The sequence below is a fragment of the Mustela erminea genome, chromosome X (assembly GCF_009829155.1).
Source record: "Mustela erminea isolate mMusErm1 chromosome X, mMusErm1.Pri, whole genome shotgun sequence".
NCBI classification, from domain to species: Eukaryota; Metazoa; Chordata; class Mammalia; order Carnivora; family Mustelidae; genus Mustela; species Mustela erminea.
This window is the reverse complement of record NC_045635.1, coordinates 103,179,515-103,200,301: the sequence shown is the minus strand read 5'-3', so window position 1 is coordinate 103,200,301 and position 20,787 is coordinate 103,179,515. Positions and strand designations below refer to the sequence as shown.

The following is a 20,787-nucleotide window of genomic DNA, read 5'->3' as shown; positions in this document are numbered from 1 at the left end:
AGCCCCGCATCGGGCTCTCTGCTCAGCGGTGAGCCGGCTTCCCTCTCTCTCTCTATCTCTCGCTTTCTCTGCCTCTCTGCCTACTTGTGATCTTTGTCAAGTAAATAAATAAAATCTTAAAAAAAAAAAAAAAAAAAAGAATCCTCTGACCACTCCTTGCTCACTCAAAAAATATTTGGAAATATAACTATACAAAACATGTACTTCTGAAAGGATATGTATAAAACATTTTTATAAACTAAACCATTTGAAATACAATAAGGGGGGTGCCTGGGTGGCTCAGTGGGTTAAGGCCTCTGCCTTCAGCTCAGGTCATGATCCCTGGGTCCTGGGATAGAGCCCCACGTCGGGCTCTCTGCTCATCGGGGAGCCTGCTTCCTCCTCTCTGTCTGCCTGCCTCTCTGCCTAATTGTGATCTCTGTCAAATAAATAAATAAAATCTTTAAAAAAAAAAACAAAGAAAGAAACACAATAGGGAAGTGCTAACTGATCAAAATCCTTTATGAAGTAAAGAGGTGGTGAACTACAGGAGAACTGATTCTAGTACTAAGAAACTGTGTGATCTTAGACAAGTGACAACCTCTCAATCTTTTCATCTATAAACAATGTACATGTAAGAAAGAATGAAATCTCTAAAGTTTCTTCAATCTCCTCCAATATGTAAATCTACATATTTTCACTGTCTCTCTCTCAAATAAATATATAAATCTGTAATTCTAGGAAGCTGCCCTTTGTTTTGGAGTAGGTGAGGTGTTTTATATAATCTGGATTTTCTCACACATAAGGAAGAAGACTAATTTGAATACATATGTATAATGCTTCCTATATATGCAAACATGGGTCTATCTAAGTAGTAGTAATATACCCTCACATTTAAGAGCTGAAGGCAAGGCTTACTTGAAATCTGGGTCATAATGAGTTTAGAACTGAGCCACACCCATGAAAGATACATTTTTACCACTTCAAATATGTAATCCTAGTACCAGTTTTGCTTAAAACAAATGAAATCAAAATGCAAAGCTATTCTTCTCTAACTAGATTTCTTCTATTTCCATTTTTATTGCTAAAATAACCAGTTGTCCAGAGGTTATAAGGTAAGTAGGTATACTTTATATACCTATAGTAATGGTTAAGTTGCTAGCAAGGAAAAAAATTACTATTAATAGCAGTTACCTACAACATAATTTAAACAATGTATTGAAGATTGTGGCAATCCTAACTATGTCCTATAATGTTGTGAGGAAAGGGCCTATAATAAATCCCATTTCCCAAGAGTTAATGCACCAAAACCTGAATGACTACTGTCATATTAACCCTGAAAATCATGACTATTACATCTTAAGAAGATTGTTGTCATCAATATCCTTCCCACACGCCTATATGGCCTTGAACAAAAAAAAAAGAGAAAGAAAAGAAAAAGAAAAAAAAGATAATGTTTTTAGGTATCTTGTTGTCTATAAGTAATATTTCTTTATTCCTAAGACACTTGTGGGACACTAGCTCTCTTAGCTCTCTAACTGCTATAAATCTACAAACAATCACTAGTCTTCGCAATATTCCAATGGCCACAGACTAATCACAGGCTCAATTACACTCTTAATCCTCATCTCTCCCAACTAAAAGAATGAGCCACTAGAGGTTTGATTACTAACTGGAAAACCTTATGAAGAAAGCTAAAGTGAGTAATCAGTGTAAGAGCCTAAAACATCCCCAACCAAAGAAATACTCTTGAAAGTCTGCCTTTCTCCTATGTTTTCCTCTGCTTTTAAGATCAAAAGAACACCACCACCACCTATCCCAGGTAAAATAACCTATGCTAGCATGTTTATGGAGCATACCAGGTTAACCTTTTAGTGGCCTGAAATTTCGTGAGTCATCTATCATATGATTGACTCTTCCACTCCTTTCTCTTTACCCTGTCCCCCATCTCACAAACCCAACCGAACATTTGTTTATTCTACCTCCACATCAATTCCCTCTTACCCATTATCCTATTTCAGGCCTTAATTACTTGAGATATTCTAATAGTCAGTAGTCTAGTTTATAACACAAACATTCTTGTCTCCAATCTTAACATATTTAAGAAATTTCATAATTTCATAGTAGTCCAACCAAACATTGTATTTTCCTTGGACTATCCTGTATCCTACCTCAAACAGAAACACGTAATTTTCCTCAAGAATCTTAAAAACAGAGTCCATATACACTGGGATAATATCACACTGAAAAGCACACTTCAAAATACTAGCAATATCCCCATAGACCACCTTAGTCTCCACCGAAAATAATAAAATTATTTTTAAAATGAATACCTATAAAGCATCAAAAGTAGACACTGGCTACCATTATGTACAAAGTATTTATCTGATGTTTTCAAAATTCGTAGCAGCCAAATTATTTTCAAATCAAGTGTTATAAAGATTCCAACAGAAAATATAGTATAGTATATAAAGTTAAAGGGATCCAAAGGCAGTTTAAGGGTTCCTTTTTCACTGAGGCACCTCATGAAACTGCAGCTTAGTATGAAAACCACTATTACATACAGTAGCTGAAATTCCTCCCTACATCAAATACTAAAGAGTAATTAGAATAAAAGTTGAATAAGGAGTAGAGGTAGCTTTAAAGACAAGGGTGACGAAAATACCTATGTTGAAGTCACTTTATAGACTAATAAGCATGTAATTTTTTCTGAAAAAAAATATGGACAGCATGTCCTACCCTCCCATATTTAAACTTATTATCAGTGCGTTTTATAACAGAAATCTGGTATTACACCCTAAATACTACTATGTGGTATATATTCCTTACCAATGGGAACACTTAACTTTTTAAGAATTTCATGGCACTCCCTCAAAACAGTTGCGATTGTAAAACCTAATTATGGATTCAAAGAACTCCACAGCAAAATAATAAATTGTACTGTATCTAAATTAAAAAATAAATCAAAAACATAGTACAAAAAAACATGGAATCACTGTTACAAAGACCAATGAGCTTTGATATAAACTGTTTCAAAATATACATACTTTTATCTTATACATTAGAACTTCTGCAGAAATAATTTTAACTGAAGTTAATATATTGCCCATTTTGTGGAAAAAGTATTTAAGAATTTTCATAATATACTTACTGTAGTAGATTAAAATCAGTTGGTATTTCTGGAGCTGCTATCATTTCTTTATCATCTTCTGGAACACCCCAATGTCAGAAAGATATTCATAGATTTACGTGGGTAAAACAATGGTTTGCTTCTTTCTTCTAAGACAAACAATTCCTTTAAGGGAAGGGATGCCATATTTATTACCAACAAATGAAAAATATTGGGAAGGATATCTGTACTCAAAAATTAAATTTCCCAGGGCCTGCCACTGTCCTTCAGGTAAAAAAGGATTTTTTTCCCCTTGCATTTGACTGCATTTTTTAAAAAAGATTTTTAAGACTTATTTATTTATTTGAGAGAGAGTGCACAAGCAGGGGGAGGGGCAGAGGGAAGGTGAGGTAAACAGACTCCCCGTTGAGCAGGTAGCCCAATAAGGGGTTCCATCACAGGACCCTGAGATCGTGACTTGAGAAGAAATCAAGAGTCAAACGCAGTTAGATGCTTAACCGACTAAGCCACCCAGACACCCTGCCTTTTTAAGATATGGATTTGTTATAAACTGTTGCAGTCCCACAACAGTATTAACAGATACAAAGAAAAACCCTGGTATTATAATTATTTTTAAAATTTGTATGATTCTCGCTCTTTGGTCTTAGCCACAGAAACAAGATGATGAAGGAGGGGACATAATCACTGGAAACCACTGCAGTAAGACACACATTTAGTGCCGCCACTGTGGCTCTAAGGCCTACCGCCTTCAGAAATTGACCTATGGCATATGTGGCTATCCTGCCAAGAGGAAGAGAAAGGAAAGTACAACTGAAGTGCCCAGGCTAAAAGATGAAATACCACTGGGACTGGTCGAATGAGACACCTAATTGTATACCGCAGATTCAGGCATGGATTCCATGAAGGAACAACACCTAAGCTCAAGAGGGCAGCTGTTGAAACAACCAGCTCACCTTATGTATTTCAATGATGAGTCACATAATAAATGTTCTGATTTTAATTAATTAATTAAAATAAAATAAGATTTGTTATGATGCTCTTGCCTGGCTTAAAAAGACATATGCCCTAAACAGGAACAGGATGTGATTCTTCTACTGGTCCTAAAATCCTTATGACAAATTCAAATCATAATACAATGCCTGAAAACTCCACAGCTTTTGCTAGCAGTACCTGGCTGGTCACGAGTTCAAGAGCCATATTGGGCATAAAAAAAAAAATGGGGGGGGGCAGGTTCTTCTATGATAGATGAAACAGAGAGCCTGCAAAGTCTCACTCATTAATAAATAACCTTGATTAATACTATACTGTGTTGAACAGGGAAGGGGAAACAATGTTAGTACTGATCTATTCCCTTAAGAACTTACAATCAATTTAAATACCAATAATGTCATATGAACAACAGATGAATACCATCTGTGACCAAAATAAGTTTAGTTTGGCCACAGGAAGGACAATATTTCTGGTTTTGAAGGTCAAAGATGCAGTTCCTAACTGAGAGAAAGATCTAAAAGCAAATGACAAATCTGTAACAAAAGAGAAAATACGCTGAGTCTGAAGCTCTTAATTTGTATATAATTTTCTTTTATAATTTTCTTATGTTTTCCTTTTATTTTCATGTGAATCTAGGACTTGATGGCTACCTAAAGAAAAAGCAGGTAAGACTTACATCCAATTAATAATAAATGTTAAAGTATCACATACTGATTAGCTTCTAATCTCTCCCAATAAAAACATTATACAAACCAATTCAATTTTTCCATTAATTTTAAGATTTTTTTAAAGTAATCTTTACACCCAACCTGGGGGCTGAACTCATAACCCCGAGATCAAGAGTTGCATACTCTACCAACTGAGAAAGCCAGGTACCCCCATTTTTTCCATTAATTTTAAATCTCTAAAAAACATCATAAAAATCGTAAATGGCGGGCGCCTGGGTGGCTCAGTGGGTTAAGCCGCTGCCTTCGGCTCAGGTCATGATCTCAGCGTCCTGGGATCGAGTCCCGCATCGGGCTCTCTGCTCAGCAGGGAGCCTGCTTCCCTCTCTCTCTCTCTGCCTGCCTCTCCGACTACTTGTGATTTCTCTCTGTCAAATAAATAAATAAAATCTTTAAAAAAAATCGTAAATGGCTAGTAATATTCAATTAATAAAAATTTAAAACAGTGTACTTCCTAGCTCACTCTAATTAAGCTATCATGAACAACAAAATAATGAGGTAACAGGACAAACAAAAAGAATGAATAATCCACAAATCAAGCCCTGAATAATCAAGAGTTGTCTACACTACCACTTTGAGTTTTTCTTTTTTTCTGAAGAATACTCATACTATAAAATCTTTATTTAGATATGACTGTTAGAATGGGCTTCTCCTTGCACTAAATTATGGTCCCAGGACTGGCTTCCTCTAAAGCCACTAATTGTTAACCTGTTACTATTCATATTATAACCTAAGGAATTATCTAAGTAGCACACCAAAGTTCTGAAACTTGCCCTCACATGTAGGGTATACCCTAGGCTCCTAAAAACCCCAACTTATTTAAAAAAAAAAAAAACTATTTCTTAAAAAAACAATTTTGTTTTTTATAAGGGAGCTGGAGAAGTATAGAGCTAGTAAGTTCTATACATGTCAGGTAATCTAGATGGCAAGTTGAAAATAAAGTGCTTGTATTGTCTGCCCACCTGCAATGCCCTCTATCCACCCCTCAAGCATTTTGTAAAACCAAACTTGCTACATTCCTTAAATATACAATTTTTAAAAAGTAGTTCATAACTATATTCTCCTAAGGGACATAAAGAATGCATCAGCTCTGTAGAGCAGAGAACACCAAATAAAATAAGTATTATGTGATACCGTTTTCACCTTCCTCTAAATAGCACAGATTTCTAGTGTACAAGTTTTGCCAGGTCAAATTATATTGTTCAGTGTATAGGGCTATCTTAACATGTATTTGGTAATTAGAAACCAAAGCAAACACAAAAGAAAAATGGAATTTATAAAAAGGTGAGTCTCCCAGGTGAGTTGTTTGTATTTTAAAAAGAAGTATCATGACATGGTCTAACAAATTTAGAAAAAAATTATTAAACTAACTCCCTATTCCAGTTAAATACATATTTTAAGAGTTTTTAAATATTAAAAATCCATCCAACTAATCAAAAGTATCTACCATGTGCCAAACACAATGCTGGGCACTGGGGCATGCAGTTGTGAACAGGAGAGATCCTTGCCATCATGGAACTACTTGTACCAATAAACATGAGAATGTGTTTCTACAAGAAGGTACTTACCTCTACTGCCACCCAATATTATTAAATATAAAGATAAACTGCTTATGTCAGAGTTTTTACTATTTTAATCATCGTCTAAATAACCAATTTGCCACCAAACATTTCTTTATAGCTCAGAATATAAGTTGCTTTGTACTTTAAAAGATGAGAAGCAATGGGTAAATTAGCATTGGGTTTTTTTTTAAGAATGTGAACTTTACATGCAGGAAGGGCTATGAATTTCTTTTCATTTTAAATGTCTACAGCTGTATATAAATACAATTTGCTTACCCCAAAGAGTTACATTTAAAAACTTAAAAACAAGGTCTTTAAATATACTTAATATCATTTGTCTGTAATAATATGTAATGTTCAAATAACAAGTATGAGTTTAATGATTAAACTCACCACACCATTTCTGGACTACTGTAGGTTACTAATTTTTCAAAAAATATGCTCAAAGATCACAAGGTGGAGCTCTTACCTAGTGTCAAGGAAAAACTGAGATTTTTTATCACATGTACCAATTCTCTGCAACTACTATAGAAGAGTTAACATTCCAAAAGCTTTGAAAAATAAATTATAGAAATGAAATTTGCTTTAACTCTCAATCACTATGTTCCTTTTGAAAAAAAAATACATCCAAAAACAATTAGCTTCTGTTTATCCTCACTGAAAACTAAGCAAACACATTTGTAGATGAGTTGAATACACTTTAAAACCACTTCCTTAGGCTCAAGTGTACAGTATACCACCATTAAAGGTTTGTTAAATATATTCATATATAATTACTGAATTAAAAATGGGTGATTATGTATTTTTAATTCTCTACATTAAATTCAAGTAAATGCTCTCAGCAGCACTGCTTTTATACAGAGATCTAAAAGCTAAAACTTGATCACCATAACTTTTTCAAGTTACCTATAATAAATATGTTTATAGACCATTACTCAGAGTTTACATTACATGTTTAATTCAATAACAAAAAAGCTTTCTTCTATCACTTCTAAAAACATGTTGGACACCAATTACTATAACATATGAACACAAACATATAAAAAATTATATAACTATGCTTGCATCTTTAACTTCAAATGACTTACTAAATTCATTAAAATTACCCCCCACATAAAAGAAAGAATACACAAAAAACCTGTTTTTCTATGATAGCGTTTAAAAATCTTAAAGTAATTTTGATTTTTTGGTAAAAGAATAATTGTTTCCAAGTTCTTTTAACTCAATCCCAAGTGGTCTCAAGATAAAAAATAAAAAGCTGCAAAACAGAGAGCCATCACTAAAAAGGTCCCTCAGAATCCACACATTATGAGGGAGTGAGGGAAGCACTTAAAGTAGCTAGGTGTGTTATTTCCCTAAAAATGCAGAAAAGTGCAGCTGCTAACAGCCAGCAAATTTAGCACATACAAATATGCCAATCTATTATCTTAACACTCCTCCCAAAAGGATTACATCCTTCTATCTATGAGAATCGCACAAAAGAAGCACATAGAACCTTCTGAAATGCAACCATCACTATAATACAAACACTTTAAAGTAGGAACTACCTAAATATACAGCCATATGTTAATTTACCATACAAAAACACAATTAATAGAAAACTCACACTATTTATGATGGCTAGTAACATGGGTCAAGATTGATAAATCAAAGCCCTATATTAGGATGCAATTATTACCAACAACAAAAAAGCAGCAGCAAAGGAAAACAGTCAGCATAACAGGGTGGTGACAATGTAGGTGATTTTTACATTTTTAATCTACAATTTTATTGTTCATTTAGAAAAAGTAAATTACGAGGGTGGAAATGTGCTTTTGAATGTCCTCTTTTAAAACCTGAACTACCTGAGAAATTACAAAATGTCTCTGCAGGTAAAACTTGATTTATTCATATTTCAGGTCCATAATCTTATGAAGTAGGTACAAAAAACTAATTTCTATCATAAAATTATTTTTCTAGGGCACCTGGGTGGCTCAGTTGGGTTAAGCAACTGCCTTTGGCTCAGATCATGATCCTGGAGTCCTGGGCTCGAGTCCCACATCAGGCTCCCAGCTCCAAGGGAGTCTGCTTCTCCCTCTGACCTCCCCTCTCATGCTCTCTCTCACTGTCTCTCTCTCAAATATTTAAAATCTTTTTAAAAAATAAAATATTTTTGGGACGCCTGGGTGGCTCAGTTGGTTGAGCAGCTGCCTTCGGCTCAGGTCATGATCCCAGTGTCCTGGGATCGAGTCCCGCTTTGGGCTCCTTGCTCGGCGGGGAGCCTGCTTCTCCCTCTGCCTCTGCTTGCCATTCTGTCCGCCTGTGCTCGCTCTCTCTCCCTCTCTCTCTGACAAATAAATAAATAAAATCTTAAAAATATATATATATTTTTTTAAAAATTTAAAAATTAAAAAAAAATAATCTTTTTAAAAAGTAATCTCTATGCCGACATGGGGCTCGAATTCATGACCCTGAGATCAAAGGTCACATGCTCTACCAATCAAGCCATCCAGGAGCCCCCAAAAAACGATCTTTATCATGTTCATCTACTCAAGGTGAACAGGAAACAAAACTTTATGAACTCCTGACAAGACCCATAGGCGTGCTCCTTTTACTGCCTACCTACTTAGAAGATAAAAGGAAAAAGTCTCATTTAGGCTGAAATCGTGAAATGTTAAAAAGTAAACTTCGTTCCTACAGTAGCAGCACATTTAATCAAAGCACGCAAGTTATTATCCTTCCATTACATCAAATGATAGGTAGTGACTATGAGAACATAGTTAAGAAATGAAAAGCTCACCAAAAACACCGAAAAACTGTTACATGTAAATACATACACCTTCAAAAGAAGAAAATCTACTGCCCCTTTAATGATTAGTAAGACTTTTTAAAAAAGATTTCTCCTTGCTCAAAAAGGTATTTTTCCTCCCTATGTTTATCTCCCCAATTTCTGCTACACATCTTCTGAGGAGATGACAAGGTGAAAAGAATGACAAATCAAGCAATGAGCATGCATACCCAGACAAGTAACAAAATTTTAACCAAAACATTTTTTAAACCCGGAGGCTTGAACTCAGGACCCTGAGATCAAGACCTGAGCCAAGTAAGATCAAGAGTCAGATGCTCAGCCAAAGGAGCCATCCAGGCACCCAACCAAAACGTTTCTTGATAGCATACCCGTATCATAGCTACCCACATATATCATTTGCAAATATAATTTCCTTTCCATAAGCCTGGGCAGTGTCCTTAAGAATTCTAATGGTAGCACAGGGAAAGGAAATCTGGAAATGATACTAGAAGAAATCTGCGTGGGGCACCTGGATGGCTCAGTGGGTTAAGCCTCTGCCTTCGGCTCAGGTCATGATCTCAGGGTCCTGGATCAAGCCCCCATCAGCTCTCTGCTCAGCGGGGAGCCTGCTTCCCCGCCCCCACCCGCCTGCCTCTCTGCCTACTTGTGATCTCTGACAAACAAATAAATAAAAACTTTAAAAAAAAAAAAACAAAACAGAAGAAATCTGACACTTAAGAGAATTAATTACCCTGTCTACATTTCTAACTAACTCGATAGGTCAAATATTTGCCCTTACAAACTTAAATAATAATATACAGAAGAAAGGCAGGAGGCCAAAAGTAAAAAAAGACTTTCTCAAATAATTAAATAGACAAATCGAACGCAATTAACGCCACAACACTTCTAAACAATTTCTACTTTCAGGAAGAAGGGAAGGAGCAAGCTGGGGCACAGATATGGCATCACTACACATTGCCAGAAACTAAAGCCAGACAGAACTGGAAACATCCACCTGTTCCCTTCCTATTTTTAAGCATATGATAGTAGGTGCTCAGCAATCTTCCTCGTTTCCTTGTCTACCCACATTCCCCCAATACTTTCCAAATAGGACTCCAGTCCTAAACATAATTAGAATCACCTGGCCCAACCTACATACTGACCTTGCCCCAGATCTCAGACCATCAGTGTTGATTTCTGTAGAAAATTTAGCACGCCACTCCTGAACTTGGAAACAAATGAGTACTACCAGTTGCGGTTAGGGGTGGGAAGGAGTAGGGAGGTAAGAAAAAGGTTCTGCCTTATTCCTGCAGACCCACTACTGTTTCACCCTATACTCAGTTGTACCCTGTGCCTGAGTCATCCCAGGATGAATACCCTACTTTGTTCTTGCTATATATTATCTACCAGCCCCATCCAAGGAACTGGATTCTTGCCCCTAAACCTACTCTAAAAACAGTCTCTGTCTCTCAAGTTGCCACAACCTCCTCTCATCTGTCTACCACACTGGCACTTGCTACTAGACACTGGATAGCAGGTCATACCTGATATACTGGACATATATCAACTATCTAATTCCAAGTCTGCTGATTCCCCAGTGTGCCCTAACAAGCTGTGGTTGATTTTTATAAATAAATATCAAAACATATAAGTATCAAATAAATATCAAAATAAATGTCAAAAGATAAAATATTTATCATATACTATCACCTTAAAATCTTACCTCAGGCTACCAAGGTCAATAGCTAAATCATGAATAATTTTTTTTAATTTTTTATTTTTTATAAACATATGTTTTTATCCCCAGGGGTACAGGTCTGTGAATCACCAGGTTTACACACTTCACAGCACTCACCAAAGCACATACCCTCCCCAATGTCCATAATCCCACCTCCTTCTCCCAAACCCCCTCCCCCCAGCAACCCTCAGTTTGTTTTGTGAGATTAAAAGTCACTTATGGTTTGTCTCCCTCCCAATCCCATCTTGTTTCATTTATTCTTCTTCTACCCACTTAAGCCCCCATGTTGCATCAATGATCACTCTTCAAATCACTTATACCAGAACACCATATTTAGCTTTCTGCAGTAAGTTAATTTTAAAAATATACACGCCCCACTGACATTACTTTCTGTATGTTAAGACATCATGAATAAACAGTGATAATTTCAACTGGGTGTAGTGGCTATCAACATTTCAGAGGTGGGACCCAATTAGCTGGTATTAATGAATATCTAGATCTGAAAATCAAATATACAACCATGAGCTAAATTCATGTGTGAACACTTGTAAATGGTATACAACATAATATAAGCACAGTGCATTATTACCATCAAACTCACTTCACACTGGGCATCACTGGCTCACTGGCAGACTTCAAGCAGTAACAGATACTAAGACAGATTTCACAGCAAAGTAGATGAAAACAAGATAATCTTGCCTGAATTTCAAGGGAAATCCAAATTTTTATTTCACGTATTCTAAGACTGATTACATGAAAATTTCACATTTATTTATTCAAGGTGTACAAAAAAGTATCTAAATGAAATATTGAGTCTTTAATATTAATTCACAGGAAGGTAGAGATAAAATTGTAACTAAGATAATAACAAAAAAACAACTAAGATAATAACAATAAACAATAATAAAAACTAAGTATAAACAAGCTAAACCACTTTATGAAGGATAATGGGAAATTTTAATATAAAATTTAGAATTACGGGGCACCTGGGTGGCTCAGCGATTAAGTGCCTGCAATCTGCCTTCTGCTCAGATCATGATCCCAGCTTCCTGGGATCCAGCCCCCTGTGAGTCCCATGTCCGGCTCCCTGCTCAGTAGGGAGCTTGTCCCTCTGCTCCTATCTCTACTTGTACTCTCTCACTCTCCCTCCCCCTCTCTTCTTCTCCCTTTCTCTCAAATAAATAAAATCTTTTAAAAATTTATAAAAATTTAGAATTGCAGTTACTACTAATAAACACAAAATTTTTGTCATTTTAGTATGACCACAAAGCATAACATACATCCTACATACTTAATATTTTTTGTTCCTTCCATTTCTTATTAGATAACACCCTATTAAAATACCTAGCATTAGTATCCACTTGATACAAACTGCTAACCTTTCTACTAACATGCACAGTATACAATTCATGGGCTTGAAATATATTCATACTGAAGTTTGGAAATCCAGTATGCTTTCACAGTGAAGTTTATAAAAGCAGTATGGATACTTCTCATTTCTTCTTTATTTTTTTAAAGATTTTATTTATTTATTTGACAGAGAGAGATCACAGGCAGAGAGGCAGGCAGAGAGGGGGGAAACAGGCCCGCCCACTGAGCAGAGAGCCCAATGCAGGACTCCATCGCAGGACTCTATCCCAGGACCTGGGGAACATGACCTGAGCCGAAGGCAGAGGCTTAACCCGTGAGCCACCCAGGCGCCTAAGGATACTTCCCATTTCTTATTGCAGATCTAAGAGGTTGGTTCTTCAGTGGTAATTCTAAACAAAGACAATGACAGAAAAGTCATATGTATTGTACTCTAAATTTATTTAAATCCTAACCCTTAGCTTTCCTAGAGTAAAACATGTAAATGACTTTTTAAAAGGTAAATTTAAGCCAGATAGACACCACAAAAAACCTCAGACCAACATCCCTGATGAACACCAATACAGAAATCCTCCAAAAAAATACTAGCAAACCAAATTCAACAGCACACTGTAAGTATTATACACCATGACCAAGTCAGATATATTTCCAGGATGCAAAGCTGGGGCAATGCACCAAAATTAACCAATGTACTATATTAAGAGAATGAAGGACAAAAAATTTCATAATTATCTCAACTGGTCCAGAAAAAGCATTTGATAAAATCCAGTACCTTTTCATGATAAAAACACTCAATAAAGTAAGAATAGCAGGAAAGTACCTCAACATAACAAAGGCCACTTGAGAAAAGCCCACAGCTAACACCATACTGAATGGTAAAAAACTGAAAAGTTTCCCTTTTAAGATCAGAAATAAAGCAAGGATGCCTGCTCTCACTTCTATTCAACATAGTATTAGGAATCCTGCCTAAAACAGTTAAGCAAGGAAAAGAAATAAAAAACAGAAAGTAAAATTACCTGTTTGCAGATGATATGAACTTGTATGTGTATAAAACCCTAAAAATTTCACATTCACACACACACCCCAAAAAACCCATTAGAATAAATTCAGCACAGTTGCAGGATACATAGTCAACACAGAAAAATCAGCTGTGCTTCCATACACTAACAATGAACAGTCCAATTTTATTACACATGTTGCCAAAGCGAGCACTAACCATGAACAATCCAAAAGGAAACTAAGAAAATAATTCTATTTGCAATAACACCAAAAGAAAAAAATTCTTAGAAATAAGCCTAACCAAGGGAGGCTGAAGATTAATACACTGAAAATTAAAGAACACTGCTGGATGAAATTAAAGAAGACACTTGGGAGTGCCTGGCTGGCTCAGTCAGTGGAGCATGAAACTCTTGGGTCTCGGGTTTGTGAGTTTGAGCTCCATACTAGATGTAGAGATTACTTAAAAATAAAAGAGGATAAAAAGAAAGAAGACACAAATAAGTCTAAAGATACCCTATGTAAACTGACTGGATGGCTGTTATTATTAAGATGTCCACAGTACCCAAAACAATCTACAGATTCAATGCAATCCCTATCAAAATCTCAAGGGTTTTGTTTTTGTTTGTTTGTATGTTTGTTGCAGAAATGGAAAAATTCATCATAAAACTCAAGGTACTACAAATAACTAAAATAATTTGGGGGGAAAAAGAAGAAACAAAGTTGGAGGCATCACAATTCCTGATTTCAAAACATATCACAAAACTACAATAATGAAAACAGTGTGCCACTGGCATAAAGAAAGACATACAGACCAACAGAACAGAATGCAGAGGGCAGAAATAAACCCTTGCATACACATTCAAATTATTTTTGACAAGACTGCCAAGACCACTCAATAAGGACAGGACAGTTTCTTCAAAAACTGGTGCTAGGAAAACTGGATATCCACATGCAAAATATGAAGATAAACCATTATCTCACACCATATAAAAAAATTTCATTAAAAATGGGTTAAAGACCTAAATGTAAGACTAAAACTATAAAGGTCCTACAAGAAAACGTTAGAGGAAAAGCTTTTTAACACTGGACTCAGCAATGATTTCTTGGATATGACACCAAAACAGGTAATAAAAGCAAAAACAGACAAAAGAGACTACATCAAAACTTTTACTTATCAAAGGACACAATCAACAGAAGGCAAACTACAGAATGTGAGAAAATATTTGCAAATCATGTATCTAATAAGAGGTTAATATCCAGAATATATAAAGAATTCCTACAACTCAACAACAAAAAAAAATCAAGTAACACAAATTTTAAAAATGAATAAAAGACTTGAATCAAAATCACATCAAAACCACAATGAGATACCACCTCATACCCTCTGAGATGGCTAGAATCAAAATATACACAAGTGTCTGCAAAGATGTGTAAAAAACTGAGCATCTGTGCACTGTTGGTAGGACTGCAAAACTGTCTATCTGCTATGCAAAACAGTATGGAGATTCCCCCAAAACTTTTAAATGGAACTACTATATGATCCAACAATCCCCACTTTCGTGTACGTATCTAAAACTGAAAGCTGATTCTCAAAATATATTTGTACACCCACATTCATAGCAGCACTGTTCACAATAGCTAAGAGGTGGAAGCAGCCCACATGTCCATCAACAACTGAATGGATAAACAAAGAAAGATGTATACGTACAACGGAATATTATTCATCCTTAACAAAGGAGGAAATCCTGTCACATGCTAACATGCAGCATGAACCTCCATAGCATGAACCTCCAAGACATTATGTTACATGAAATAAGCCAGTCACAAAAAGACAAATACTGTATGACTCCACTGACATGAGGTACCTAAAGTTGCCAAATTCATAGAAAAAGAAAGTAGAATAGTGGTTACCAGGAGATGGGAGGAGTGGGAAAAGGGGCATTGTTTAATGGGTACAGAGTTTCAGATTTTCTTTCTTTTTTTTTAAAGATTTTATTTATTTATTTGACAGACAGACAGAGAGGACAAGTAGAGCAGAAGGCAGAGGGAGAGGGAGAAGAAAACTTCCCAACAAGCAGGGAGCCCAATGTGGGACCTGATCCCAGGACCCTGGGATCATGACCTGAGCCACAGGTGCTTAGTGATGAGCAGCCCAGGCACCCCAAGTTTCAGATTTTCAAGATGAGAAGTTCTGGACATGTTACACAGGAGTGTCAATGTAACTGCTGAACTGTCCACTTAAAAATGGTTAAGATGGGGGAGGCACTTGGATGGCTGAGTTAGTTAAGCACTGGACTCGTGATTTTGGCTCATGTCATGATCTCAGGGTCATTAAGATTGAGCCCCATGCTGGGTATGTAACCTACTTAAGATTCTCTCTCTCCCGGGCGCCTGGGTGGCTCAGTGGGTTAAGCCGCTGCCTTCGGCTCAGGTCATGATCTCAGGGTCCTGGGATCGAGTCCCGCATCGGGCTCTCTGCTCAGCAGGGAGCCTGCTTCCCTCTCTCTCTCTCTGCCTGCCTCTCTGCCTACTTGTGATCTCTGTCTGTCAAATAAACAAATAAAATCTTAAAAAAAAAAAAAAAGATTCTCTCTCTCCCTCTGCCCCTTCTGCCCTTCTCCCCAAACCCTCACTCTATCTATTGCTCCCAGAAAAAAGGTTAAGATAGTAAATTTCATTATTTTTTTACAGTAAAAAATTTCAACATCCTTTTATCAAGTAAGCAACTCTTTTATCATACAAGCTCACAAGATTTCATAAATCATCAAACATTTGAAAATACCTTTCTACTGAGCAAGCATATTATAGACCTTAACTACTGGTATCTTTTGAAACATAATTTTCTTTTAGAGGGAGGGATGGCAGATGGAGAGGCAGAGAGAGAATCTTAAGCAGAGTCCATCCTGGGCATGGAACCCTACACAAGGCCAGAGCTCACAACCCTGAGATCATGATCTGAGCCGAAAGCAAAAGTTGGACACTTAAACAAGTAAGCCACCCAGTGCCCCTGAAATATAGTTTTATAAATAAGATACTAACAATTGATACCTACACACTCAAAGTACTTTGTTTTGGCATACAGATTTTGTTACTTATATACTATGATAAAAATGAACCAGGGCACCTGGGTGGCTCAGTTGGTTGAGCCTCTGCCTTCGGCTCGGGTTGTGATCCCTGGATGCTGGGATCCAGCCCCACATTGGGCTCTCTGCTCAGCAGGGAGTCTGTCCCTGCTGGCTCCGCCTGCCTCTCTGCCTACTTGTGATCTGCCTGTCAAATAAATAAATAAAATATTTTTTAAAAAATTAACCAAAGCTTGTGTAACTTCATGGCAAAGGACCCAAAGAAATACCTAGCTTTTGGGGGTTGAACAATTTAATAAGCTAGTCCCAGCTACATTTTCAAATTTACTCACCATATGGTATGAAAACAATCACTGAAACCCATTTAATAATAACATTTCTCTCCCTTGTTAAAAATTTGATGGTATAAGTTTTATAGTTTCCCACAAGAGAACAACTTAAAGCTGGAAAAAAGGCAACAAGAACTTTCTAGCAGCAATCAAGCAAACTGCAGTCAAAAACTAACATGCAAGTTATACTGATCCCTAAAATATAGCATGTGGTTCCATTAATTTGGGAGAGGGAGCTTATCATTAGTGTAAACCAGAAAGATGATACTGAAGAGAGATCAAAATGTTAAAATGTGTATAGATTACTGGTACTAGATGTTACAAAGGGCCCCCATATTTTGCCCTATAACCTATTCCATTTTTTTAATTTACATGTAATATATTATTAGCCTCAGGGGTACAGGTCTGTGAATCTCAAGGTTTACACATCACATCACTCACCACAGCACATACCTTCCCCAATGTCCATAACCCAACCCCCCCCCCACCCCTCTCCCCCCAGCAACCCTCAGTTTGTTTTGTGAGATTAAGAGTCTCTTATGCTTTGTAAGTGACTCTTAATCTCAGAAAACAAACGGAGGGTTTCTTGGGGGAGGGAGGTTGGGAGAGCGGGGTGGGGTTATGGACACTGGGGAGGGTATGTGCTATGGTGAGTGCTGTGAAGTGTGTAAACCTGGCGATTCACAACCTGTACCCCTGGGGATAAAAATACATTATATGTTTATTAAAAATTTAGGGGAAAAAATTTTTTTAAAAAAAGAGTCTCTTATGGTTTGTCTCCATCTTGATCCCATCTTGTTTCATTTATTCCTTTCCTACCTCACCCAAACCCCCCACATTGCCTCTCAACTTCCTCATATCAGGGAAATCATATGATAATTGTCTTTCTCTGATTGACTTATTTCACTAGGCATAATACCCTCTAGTTCCATCCACGTCATCGCAAATAGCAAGAGTTTCTTGCCATTTCTTTTGATGGCTGCATAGTATTCCACTGTACATATATACCACTTTGTCTTTATCCATTCATCTGTTGGTGGACATCTAGGTTCTTTCCATAATTTCACTATTGTGGACATTGCTGCTATAATCATTTGGGTGCACGTGCCCATTTGGATCACTACATTTGTATCTTTAAGGTAAATACCCAGTAGTGCGATTGCTGGGTTGTAGAGTAGCTCTATTTTCAACTTTTTTGAGGAACCTCCATGCTGTTTTCCAGAGTGGCTGCACCAGCTTGCATTCCCACCAGCAGTTTAGGAGGTAACCTATTCCATTTTTAGGGCCTTTATACACCCATGAGTGTACTTCATCCACCCTGGTATGCCATCCAATGATGAAAGAGAGAGAGAAAACCAATTCTCAAATTGAGCTCTAAGATTATGGGAATTTTTTAAAGTCCTAGAGCAACTGAAACCAAAAGACTACCTTATTTCTAAACCACCACAAATATATTAAAGCATCCTGAAAAACATCTCCCCGAAGGATTATCTAAATGCTAAAAAAGGAGGCAAAATAATGATTCAGCACACATTTAATATTAATAATGATATGCTATTAAAGGAAAATATATCCTAGAACTAATGCTTTAAGTATTAGGTACCCTTGAAAGTATACTATATTGCAGAGAACTCAAAACTACTATCTTAAATTGAAGAGATTTATAGTTACTGTGACCTTACTTTTAAGACATAATTTGTTGTACTAATGATTTTATCCACTAAGTCATTAGAAAAAAAAAACTCCTCAATTAGAAAACTCTTTCCACAGAAAAACATGTGTTGTAATGATCCACTTCACAAGTTTCTACCAAATAATTCAGCAAAAACCTGAGAACAACATGCATAAGGAGACTCTTTATACACAAGTATCTCCCATTTTATTCTATGATTATTACTTTGGCAAAGAGCTCAAAATGCTCTTTTCATCATGAAAAGCAATCTCTCTCTACCATCGATTATGCTCAACCTTACTGATTAATAAATCCCAAACAAGAAAAAGATTTCTTCTTCAACTGCTTCTTGTAAATCATTCTGCTCGTTTGCCAAATATTCCACTCGTGTCATTTTACTCTCAAGTTTTACTTCATTAGGCCCCTGCCACCGCCAATGCCCCCCCACCCCCACCAACGCACAGGTTAGTCCTGTTATTGTATTACCTGCCTTGGCTAGCAGTGACAACTTACTAGGTATTCAACTGTATTTCACCTGTCTCTTTTTCTGTCTAAAATTACACAGTAAAAAGCAGATTTCTCCAATGATGTAAAAATCATCAGCGTAAGTACTAGTAAACCTATCTCACTAATTTACAGTGATCGCAACTTGCAGATAGATCAAGAAATGGCTCAGGTCACTATGGCAGATTGAACTCTCACACCATGGAAAACGTCATCAACCCAAATCAACATCTTCTGTTAGGTCTGGCACTTAATATCAATGTCTGTAACAAATTGTTTTTGCCAAAATATACTACTTTCAAGAAAGAACTGTAAAATATATATGGATGCATTTGCGCAAAAAGAAATACTGGAAGGATTGACAAGAAACATTTTTTAAGTCGCCTGTAAGAGGGAGGGGATGAAAGAAAGAAAGAACAGCAGAGGCAGGAGTCTCTGCAGACTTCTATGCATACCTTTCTGTATCAAATTTTAACTTTTGATTTGGAATTTTAACTTTTGATTTAGGAAAACAAATTACCTCTCTAAAATATGAGCCTGAATTTCTGAAATTCCTTAAGTTGAAAAAAATTTAGAGAAATAAACCTAATCGTGTATATCAAATGCATATGCAGAGAAAACACTTACAGTAAGATTGCAAAACAACATCCTTAGTGAGATAATTTCCAAAGACAAAAAGACATATAAAGAAAATTCAGATTTAATAGCTTTGTTGTTTCAATACTGATTCTGCTCTTCTGAAGCTATTTTCTTTTTACTGTTAGACAGCAAATAAGTAATCGTGTTAATGGTATTAAAAATCAAGAGTTTAAGTGTAAGAGAAAAAGGTAGCTATTAAAAAAAAACCCTTAATAACACACGCTAAAAATTAAAAAAAAACATGCTAAAATTGAGCTGAAGAACAACGAGATATCACTATTCCTATCAGAATGGTCAAGATAAAAAATAGTGACAAAACCAAATGAAGCAAAGATGCAAAGAAACTGATACTCATATACTGCTGGGTATAATTGTAAAATGGTAAAAAGTTTAGAAGTTAGTCCTAAAAGCCATACATGCTTGCCACAAAAAATGTCTTTTTTAAAAGATTTCATTTATTTTTATTTGAGGAGGAAAAATGTGTGCTGTGTGAGCTGGGGTGGGGGGCAGAGGGAGAGGAAGCAGCAGACTCCCTGCTCAGCAGGGCTCAATCCCAGGATCGTGAGATCATGACGTGAGTCAAAGTTGGACACTTAACTGACTGAACCACCCACATGCCCCAAGAAATGATCTTTATGTGACCAGACAGAAGTGTTATCTAAAAGCTATGGTGGTAACCATATTGTAATATATAAATGTATCATTAATACACTGTACACCTTAAACTTACACAATGTTATATGTAAATTGTTAGATGTAAAAATTTTTAGAACTAGAAAACCATATATACATTTACCATAAGAACCTGCACTTTTTCCCAAGCATTTATTCACAGAGAAATGGAAATCTACGTCCACACAAAAATATGAATGCAAATGTTCACAGCAGTTTCATTTGTGATGACCAAAAACAGGAAACTATTTGTTCTAGGTTGAACTGTGTCCCCCCCCAAAAAAATCATATTTTGAAATCCTAATCCCCCATACCTTGGAATGTGACCTCATCTGGAGTTAGGGTCTTTACAGAAGTTATCAAGTTATAACGAGGATTTCAGTGTGGGCCCTAATCCTGTAAGACTGGTATGCTTATAAAAAAGGGAAATTTGGGGGCCCCTGGCTGGCTCAGTTGGTGGATCATACAACTCTTGATCTTGAAGTTGTGGGTTTCAGCCCCACACTGGGTATAGATTACTTAAAAATAAAAATAAAAAAATCTTTTAAAAATGGGGGAGAGGAGATTTGGAGAGACATGCACACAAGTTAGATCATCAGGTGAAGAGGGAGGCAGAGACCAAGGTGACAC

General features: G+C 36.4%; 1 protein-coding gene across 7 annotated transcripts in view; it reads right to left on the bottom strand.

The window, feature by feature from the left end:
- Nucleotides 1–20,787, bottom strand: part of STAG2 (stromal antigen 2) — a 141,181-nt gene that overhangs the window by 82,234 nt on the left and 38,160 nt on the right. For 6 of the 7 annotated variants that reach the window (XM_032329452.1, XM_032329457.1, XM_032329456.1 and 3 more), the window contains one exon: nt 3,131–3,274. The exons of the other annotated variant lie outside the window; for it this stretch is intronic. In XM_032329452.1, coding sequence (XP_032185343.1) covers nt 3,131–3,174 — 44 coding nt within the window. In that variant the 5' untranslated portion in view covers nt 3,175–3,274. The remainder of the gene's footprint in view (nt 1–3,130; nt 3,275–20,787) is intronic. 7 annotated transcript variants of the gene reach the window in all.